This window comes from Musca autumnalis, unplaced genomic scaffold (genome assembly GCF_047663935.1).
Source record: "Musca autumnalis isolate F117 unplaced genomic scaffold, ASM4766393v1 scaffold_1, whole genome shotgun sequence".
Classification (NCBI taxonomy): domain Eukaryota; kingdom Metazoa; phylum Arthropoda; class Insecta; order Diptera; family Muscidae; genus Musca; species Musca autumnalis.
Window position 1 is genome coordinate 166,382,344 of NW_027411644.1, and position 10,015 is coordinate 166,392,358.

The 10,015-nt window shown below is 34.2% G+C and overlaps 2 protein-coding genes across 2 annotated transcripts; both read left to right on the top strand.

Annotated features, from left to right (window-relative positions):
• The first annotated feature begins 880 nt into the window (after positions 1-880).
• LOC141390946 (attacin-A-like) lies at positions 881-1,790 on the top strand. Its single transcript, XM_073963874.1, has 2 exons — positions 881-1,160; positions 1,234-1,790. Exons 1-2 carry the CDS (start codon positions 934-936, stop codon positions 1,631-1,633), a joined length of 627 nt encoding a protein of 208 aa, XP_073819975.1. The 5' UTR covers positions 881-933; the 3' UTR covers positions 1,634-1,790.
• A 6,978-nt stretch (positions 1,791-8,768) lies between these two features.
• Positions 8,769-9,772, top strand: LOC141390947 (attacin-A-like). The gene is made up of 2 exons (XM_073963875.1): positions 8,769-9,029; positions 9,092-9,772. Exons 1-2 carry the CDS (start codon positions 8,803-8,805, stop codon positions 9,489-9,491), a joined length of 627 nt encoding a protein of 208 aa, XP_073819976.1. The 5' UTR covers positions 8,769-8,802; the 3' UTR covers positions 9,492-9,772.
• Positions 9,773-10,015: the final 243 nt, after the last annotated feature.

The following is a 10,015-nucleotide window of genomic DNA, read 5'->3' on the forward strand; positions in this document are numbered from 1 at the left end:
TAATATACAACTGGATCAATGAATCCGAACTGTGTAGTGGTTGAAAGGAAAATATCGGTTGCTATGAAATGTTGCATTAATATAATGAATTATTTCATTCATGCTAGGAAACCTTACGTTCCATAAAATTTAATGATTTGTTGGAAAATAAAAAAGTTAATTAGTGCTGAAATTAACGTTTAAGTCAATGTCTGGTAATAAAAGACCCACGGTGTTGTGCTCTCTTCACACACACAAAGTAAAACATTTAATACACGTGCACTCATACAACAACAATAAAGTCTAGGTTAAACCGATCACAACTGAGATTGTATTTGAACTCTCACCAAGCGCTCATGGGGCTAAGTCAGGTTTAGGACCAATATTTCGAGGTGTTGCTAATATTTTGGGAAACAAGTTTATAAAACTTTTTCCACATATCATTTCAACCAGGACCATAAGTACTCCCTGCCAAAAAGACAAAAAAGATAACTCTTCTTTTATCCTCAACTCATCCAAAGCAGCTTATCTGTATAAGATCATTTGTACGACTTAGACCCAGAAATTGTAATCTAACTACAATAATCCATATCTGCTTAATACGAAAAAAAAACTCGAAAAAGTCCCTACAATTTATTTCCGCTAGCATATGTTATCAGCGGAAGATTAAAGTAGAATTCAAAATTTATAACACAACCTATATGTATTTATTCATAGCAAGAGTGAATTCCCCACCAATTAAAAAACAACCAGCGATAACTGATGTGAATCCCACAATTTTTCGTCTTCATAAGACCACAAACATCGATGACTAAGATGGGTGCAATTCCCGCAAATACAAAAAACACACACAGCATCTTACAGACAGTTGTTGTTCATATAAATACTGCGTTTGCTGTAGATGCAAATCAAAAGTCTTTAGTCAATCAAGACAGTAAGGAAGCAAACAGAAAAATGTTTTCAAAATCCATTGGTATTTTTGCTGTTTTCGCCACATTGGCTGTAGTTAATGCACAGTTTGGTGGTTCTATAACCTCGAATAATCGAGGAGGTGCAGATGTTTTTGCTAGGTTGGGTCATCAATTTGGCGACAATAAAAGAAATTTAGGAGGTGGTGTATTTGCTAGTGGCGATACCTTGGGTGGGCCTGTAACAAGAGGAGCATTTTTATCTGGTAATGCGTAAGTATTAGTGTTTACGTTGTAATTACAACATATTAAAAAAAAATATTGTATCTGATTTTTTCCTTTACAGAGATCGCTTTGGTGGTTCATTGTCTCATTCTAGAACAGATAAATTTGGTTCAACCTTTTCACAGAACGTCAATGCCAATCTCTTCCAAAATGATAAGCATAAGATAGATGCTAATGCCTTCCATAGTCGTACACATTTAGACAATGGTTTTAAATTTAGTACTGTCGGTGGTGGTCTTGATTACAATCACGCCAATGGACATGGTGCTTCTGTGACAGCTTCCCGCATACCCCAATTGAATATGAACACAGTTGATGTTACTGGAAAGGCTAATTTGTGGAAATCTCGTGATCAAGCAACAAGTTTAGATTTAACCGGCGGTGTGTCGAAAAATTACGGTGGTCCACTTGATGGCCAAACCAATAAACATGTTGGCGTTGGTTTGAGTCATAATTTTTAATTTGAAGAAACGTATTGTATTATTTTAAACTAATTTATAAATTTAATTTATATCTATTAATTACTAAAAATAATGGAAAATTTGTAAGATGTTTATTTATTGGTAAAATTATTGAAATTTTATGGAAATAAAACTATAACTCGAAACAATTAAAAAACCTCTAAGTTCCGCTAAGAAAAGCTTTTTGCCCTCAACTATGAAGTAAACTAAACTATAATGGAATAATTAGTTTGTTTTCGTTTACCAAACTACAAAATATCTTCATATTTGGACTATTATAAAACGGAGCTTCTCTTTCATATGGGGCGACGTGGATTCATGGGGAGAAGTTTTTGTCACCCATGGGAACCCAAAGCATTTATTGTTTGAGTGACTTCAGTAATGTTACTGAAACGATAAAAATACATCATACGATATCTGTTGTAAAATAGCCCAGAGTTTAACTGTGTCTCAAGGAAAATTACAATAATTTTGAAAGGCGATCGGATATTTAGCGGGCAAAATGACCACAACTTATGTGTGAAACATATAGTAATTTAATTTTTGGTCCACATTTTAATTTCTGGAGGCTATATTCCTTCAAAATATTAGCAAAGTAATAGAACTATTGAACTTTCTCCTTATGCAAAGTACAATAATGTAGAAGTTAGATACGGAACTACTGGTTGTACGTAAAGAACTGCATTTTCCTTCCATGCTACAAAATGCCGCTAAACTGACAAAGAAATTGTGGCTATCATCAAAGAGAAGTTTTCACAACCATTACAAAACTTTGTGAAAATTGGATTTTGAACAAGCTTTAGTTCCCAAAATACCTACCTGAGTTGAAATTTAACAATTTTTAGGATTTTTGCCATGTCATATTAAGGGGGAATTGTAAAGCTATTTTGCAACTAGTAAACGACAGTGTTACCGACTATAGTCAGTGTGTGGAAATTTTTAAGTGGCCATTTGCCACAGAGACACATTCCCCAACACCAATTTTCGTGAAAATACATGTTATTTAAAAATATTCAAAATTTCTGTGCCTTATCTGTAAATAAGAATGCATGCGGAATTGAGTTTGAGAAGATGGCGAAGATGAAACATCTGTCTTTTTTTAAACTTTAGTATCATTTAAAATATTTGTTGTTGGGGTTCCCAGGAATCAAATAACATCTCAATAAGTATGTACTTTCGTAACAGAACGGCAGCTAATTATTTCATTTTACATCAGAATATTTCATATAAAAAGTTCAGTCCGCCCGAATTTAATTCTTTTTATAATCTCCACCATAGTATGGAGGGCATATTAAGTTTTTTTTTCGTTTGTAACGCATTGAAATAATCATTCGCGACCATATAAAGTATATTTATTCTTGATCAGAATAAAATTCTGAGTCGATATAGCTATGTCCGTCTGTCCGCCTGTTGTAATCACTCTAGCGTCGCCAATAATTGTGCTAGAACGCTATATTTTTGCATTCGAGTGTTTTTTTCCACAGGCAGCTCACGTTTGAAAATGGGCTATATCGGTCCACGTTTCATTCTAGCACCCATATAACGGTACTTCCCGATTTTCGGTATTTTGAGAATTTTAGCTACACTTTTTGACCAAAGTAACTGTAATTTGACGCTTCAGGCTCCCAGTGGTCACAAAACATTTCCACCAAAAATCGTTAACATATGTCCATGTTTCGGTATAGCCCCCATATAACGGTACCTCCCGATTTTCGGTATTTTGAGGGTTTTAGCAAAATTGTTTGACAGAACTACCAGTAATTTGACGTTTTTGGTTCCCAGAGGTCACAAAATGTCTGCACTAAAAATTGTTAACATAGGTCCATGTTTTGGTATAGCCCCCATATAACGGTACCTCCCAATTTCCCTGTTTTGACCGAACTACCTGCAATTTGACATTTGAGGTTCACATTGCTTACAAAACTTTTCCACAAAAAAAAAATCAAAATAGATCCAAACTTTGATATAGCCCACATTTAAAGAAGCGCCCGATTGAATGTATTGTTTGATGCATTTTCTGACGATATTTAGGCATTTTGGTATGCGTGATCACAAAATTTTCCACCTAAAATTGTTGACAGGAAACAAAACTAAGTAATATTTTATGGAGGAGGGTATAAAAAGTTCGGCCCGGCCCACAGTGGATCCACCCATTGGCCAAAAATAAAAAATGTCAAAATTTTGGTACAACATCTGGCAACCCTGACAGCTATGACATGGACCTTTTTAAAAATATATTAATTTTTGTTTCATTCGAACGCCATCTTCTTAAGAATTGCTTCAAAAGTCGGAACATTTGACTAATATTTTTTGTTTTGAGTACAACCTATATTTTAAGTGCAAGTAAATATATTCAAAATATCTCGAAACTAATACGTATAGCAAAATATTATTGTGGATTTTGAAGGAGAAGGTAATAGCTTAATTTTCATTAAAAAATAGTGTTTTAGCGTGTTGTGTAATTCTAGTTAGCTGCATATTTTCTTAGTGTATTTTGTTATGCCAATTCGACCATATACTTAAATTTGACCTAAGGTTTTAGTCATGATGCCCACCAGTGTCCACCTCGGGAATAATTTTCCAAAGTAGTTCATGGGTTTAAGATTATTCAGTATTAAAATCAGCTGCCATCTAGTGCCAGACTATAAATGGTGGGCTGCTGACTAAAGCCGCCCTAGAATAGGGTTTCTATGGATATATTAGCGTATAACTCTGTTATCTGACTACGTACATTAACGTAGTTGACATCAGTGGCAAGATGAAGAAATCTTCTTCCAAATTTGTTTTACGTTGGCGGTACGTGCCTTCCAGGAAGAACGCTGTAAGATCCATATTAAAAATTTTACAAATTTTCAGACAAAAATGTTGATTTTTTTTAATGCTAAATTATTTAATCCGCTAAATAAATTTGTTTCCCCAAGCCTACTTTTGCATCATAAGATAATCGGGACCTTTGTTCATGTCATTTTGTATTAACAGCATAAAACAATTCTTACCGGGGTATACGGTAAGAGGGGAAAGGTGGAGAATGTTACGCTCGTGGTTTCTTAAAACACTCTTAGCAGCAGTAAAAAGCTGTAACCAGCGCATTGGGTTGATTATTACACTCAAAATATTTTTGGCCACTTTCGCCATACAAGTGGATCCACTGTGCGACCAAACTAAACGCTTTTTACTTGTTGTAAGTTCGATTTCTAGCCTATATTATGTAAAATTTTTCATCGCAGAACTATTATTTATCATGGTATTTTCAAGATCTTAGGCAAAATTACGGATGTTATGACACGTTTGACATCTTTATTTTCACTGGACTATAGCCGTGGGTACACCACACATTTTGACATACAATACGAAGCTCCCTTTACTTATCCTGTGAAGTAATTATAGTTTAAAGTACTCAAAATGTTCAATTTTTACAGCCCGATATAGGTCTTATTTATTTTCCAATGTATATTCACAATGAATACAGGAAAACCTGTTTGATTCGAAAGCACGACATATTCTTAACAGATTCATACATCTAAAAATATGTATATGTCTGGGTAAAAATCTTAATATAGGGTCCTGAGCTATATCTCAAGTACAAAAGCTGATGGAGGAAAACTGTTTCCGGATTTGAAAATAACTCGCCAATTTTAGTAAGAAACACATATGTGCAAGCGCTTGGTCGGAAAACATAACTTAATGAGATAGGGAGGCTGGGGATAATTGATGGACTATGTTGGCATTTAGAATATATTTAAATCTCCGCATTTTTGTGCGAAGAAACAATTCCTTGAACCCCATTGCAGGTCTTTCACAACTCTGTCACAGTATAGGGAAGTAGTCGGTCACACATCAAGAAGGCTTTTATTCGGTGGGATGAAGCCCCACGCTGCGCCTTAACTAAATTTAAATGAAAGGTGCTTACACCTGGGTAGTTTTTGCGGTTACTGAAACTGCAACGTTCATAGATGAGAAAAATCAAAAAACAAAAAAATCGCGTTCAAAGTTCACATTTTTAGGGCTTTTTTAGGTTTTCACGATTGGAAACAGCAAGTCCTATCGAAATGGGATTAACAAAAAATGTTGTAGCAGTGAAAATTCTCTACCAGATTGACCTCAACGGTATTTTCGTAGGTTTTCCCATTTTTGAGATATAGAAGTTAAAATTGGCACAATGTACTGACATTTGAGATTCACAGTGCTCACAAAACTTTTCCACGAAAAAAATTCAAAACAGGTTCAAACTTTGATATAGCCCACATTTAAAGAAGCATCCGATTGAAGGTATTGTCTGATACATTTTCTAACGATATTTAGGCATTTTGGTATGCGTGATCACAAAATTTTCTAACTAAAATTGTTGACAGGAAACAAAACTAAGTAATATTTTATGGAGGAGGGCATAAAAAGTTCGGCCCGGCCAAACTAAACGCTTTTTACTGATTGTAAGTTCGATTTCTAGCCTAAATTATGTAAAATTTTTCATCGCAGAACTATTATTTATCATGATATTTTCAAGATCCTCGGCAAAATTACACAGGTTATGATACATTTGACATCATTATTTTCACTGGACTATAGTCGTGGACACACAATGCATTTTGACATACAATACGCACCCTTTACTTGTCCTGATGTCGTTATTCTAGTTTAAAGTACTCAAAATTTTCAATTTTTACAATGAATATAGGAAAACCTGTTTGATTCGAGAGCACGACATATTCTTAACAGATTCATACATCTAAAATACATGTCTTGGTAAAAATCTTAATTTAGGGTCCTGAGCTATATCTCATGAACAAGAGCTGATGGAGGAAAACTTTTTCCGGATTTAAAAATAACCACGGTGTGCCTTAAATAATTTTAAATAAAAGGTGCTTACACCTGGGAAGTTTTTGTGGATTCTGAAACTACAATGTTCTTAGATTAGAAAAATCAAAAAACGAAAAAATCGCCGGAGGGATTTTCAAATAAATCGCGGTCAAAGTTCAAATTTTTAGGGCTTTATTATGTTTTTACGATTTTGCTCAGAAACCGCCAGCCTTATCGAAATTGGATTAGAGCGGATTGTAGCAGTGAAAATTCTCTATAAGATTGAATTTAATGTTATTTTCGTTAGGTTTTACCATTTTTGAGATACAGACGTTCAAATTGGGACAATGCACTGACTGTATCGTCTCCTTATTAAACCATGTCATGAAGGGTGTACCTTAACTAACTTTTAATGAAAACTGTTTACACCTGCAAATTTTTTGCGGATTCTGAGACAGCAATGTTCAAAAAATAAAAAAAAACAAAACCAAGAAAAAAATCGCTGAAGGATTTTGAAATAAATCGCGGTCAAAGTTTACATTTTTGGGTTTTTGTAGGTTTTCAGGACTTTTCTTTTCTGAGGATGGACTATTTTGGCATTTAGAATATATTTAGATCTCCGTTTTTTTGGGCGGAGAGACAATGCCTTGAACCCCATTGCGTGTCTTTTTACAGATTTGTCACAGTATAGGAAAGTAGTTGTTCACACATCAAGAAAGCTTTTATTCGGTGGGGTGAAGCCCATTTTAAATTAAAATGGAAACACAATGTGTTTAAAAAATTTTTAAATTGTGCGTAGCCCACGTCCTTTTCAATCAAGTTACTATTTTTGTTTTCCAGCCAAACCTCAAAAAGTGCACTTCTTGGATTCTTCATTATAATCTGTATGTAAAACCGAAAGGGGCAAGTAATTCCAGCCAATTTTTTGTATTTAGAAAATAGGTTTTAGCTAAAATTTTTAACCGAACTATCTGTAATGAGGCATTTAAGGTTCTCGCTGTCCACGAAACTTGTCCAACAAAAATCGTCAGTATAGGTCTATGCTTTGGTATAGCCCCGATTTTCGGTATTTTGAGGATTTTAGCTACAGTTTTTGACCAAGCTACCTGCAATTCAATATTTATGGTTCACAGTGTTTCAAAACATCTCACCGAAAACCGCCAACATGGGGCCCCCATATAACGGCACCTCCCGATTTTCGGTATTTTGAGGGTCTTAACTTCAGTGTATGACGAAACTAGCTGTAATTTGACTTTTGAGGTTCCTAGTAGTTATAAAACTTTTCCAGCAAACACTATAAAGATAGGTAGATCCTTTGATATAGCCCCATAGGCGGTACCTTTCACCTGACTGATCACATTTTTTAGATTAGATAATTTAGGCATTTGGGGTATCCATGGTCGGAAAATATTTCCACCTAAAATTGTGAAAGAAAACTAATTATTTTATTTTATATAAGACTATTTTATGGAGTAGGGTATAAAAAGTTCGGCCCTGCCAAACATAACGTTTTTACTTGTTATTCCTATTGTGTTTGTCGTTTTTTCGCAAAATTTTTAAATTACATATACTCTTATGTATTACATAATAACAACTAATTAAGATCGGCGAACATACATTTTTCCAATTTCGGCCACCTAAATATTAAGAAAATCACAGTGTTTATCGGTCTAATTACCCTTCTGTATAACCAGTGTATCATCCTAGCATTAAAACCCCATTTTGAGCCTATAGCCCTCCAACAAGTTGTTCAACATGTGTGGACTTTATTAGCCCTTTCCTGAATATGGTATTTCCATTTAAGTTTCCTGTCTAGAATAATTAACTGTTTGTTTGTCTGTTGTTGTTGTTTTCTTTTAAATCGAATTGAGTTTTTGCAAACATTTTAGCGGAGTCAAACATTTCGTAATAGCCGAAAACGTTTTTTTTTTCAATTTTTAAGGGGAACTACATTTTTCTCGTGACTTAAAAGAAATTATTATGTTTTTGTTATTACTACTTTCATGGTATGTATGTATTGCTAACATATTTGTTGGAGGCATTTCTTATGTCTTATAAATATTTACTGATAAGAAAATTCCAAGAGTAAATAGCTAAACGTTTATGCCTCTCAGATTATGGGATTTCCCGATAACATCAAATGACAAATTGCAATTGTTTCTCTGAATCTCTAATACAATTTTTTGTTGAAATACGCACACTGATGACTTTGCAACTCATATGCTAAATTCTCTGATTTGTTTTTGCAAAAATTAATTATGTATGTCAACATATTTTATTGTATTTATTCTTATAAATACGGAATTAATCTTTAAAGTCTATCAAATTTCTTCCACACTTCGAGAAAGAAAGTACATCACATAGGAAAGAATATGTTTGCAAAATCTATTGGAATTTTTGTTTTGGGCATCATGGCCGTCGTAGTAAATGGACAATTTAGTGGCACCATTACATCAAATAGACGTGGAGGTCATGATGTTTTCGCCAATTTGGGGCATCAATTTGGAAATAACAAGAAAAATGTTGGCGGTGGTGTATTTGCTAGCGGAAATACAATGGGTGGACCAGTCACACGGGGAGGATATTTATCGGCTAATGCGTAAGTTTTGCTACATTTTTTTTCAAACTAAACGATGTTTGTAACACAACATTTTCTTCTAGAAATCGATTTGGAGGCTCCTTATCGCATTCTAAGACAGATAAATTCGGTTCAACCTTTTCGCAAAATGCTAATGCTAATCTCTTTCAAAACAACAAACACAAACTGGATGCTAATGCCTTTCATAGTCGCACACATTTGGACAATGGTTTCAAGTTTAATACTGTCGGTGGTGGTCTTGATTATAATCACGCTCGCGGTCATGGAGCATCAGTATCGGCTTCTCGTATACCTCAGTTGAAGATGAACACTGTCGATGTAACAGGCAAAGCTAATTTGTGGAAGTCTCGCAATCAGGCTTCCAGTTTAGACTTGACAGGTGGTGTGTCCAAGAATTTCGGTGGTCCTATGAGTGGCCAAACCAATAAGCATGTTGGTGTTGGTTTGAGTCATCATTTTTAAGGAAGTGTGTATTTAATGGTTATTGTAGTGCATCATTACTTAGTATTAAGACGTATGTATTTTTGTATCATATACAAAATAAAGAATAATTCATAATGGTCGATATCAGCTAAACGATTGGGAGCTGAACCAAGTAATCTTTTGCAAAAATCTTCCAAATAATGTTCTTCAAAACATTTTGAAACACTAAAATGCTTATTTCATGTTGTTTCATTGGTATTTTGTATCATATCTTTTACAACACGTATTTCAAACACTGCGCTATAGGTAATTTTCCCCGTTTTTAAGTCAAAAACGACGGAATTAAATGATTTATTATCTTATTAATTATTTATATGTAATAGTGGGATACAACAAAGATTTCTACAGATAAATTCGGATATAACGAACAACGGTTATAAGCAACGAACAAAGCTATTTCTTCCAATGCCTTTTTCATTAGTTTTCTTATACACAACAAACTGTTGAAAACGATCACGGTAGTAAGTAACAAAAATTTTTACTCCGCGAGTAGATTTTCAAAC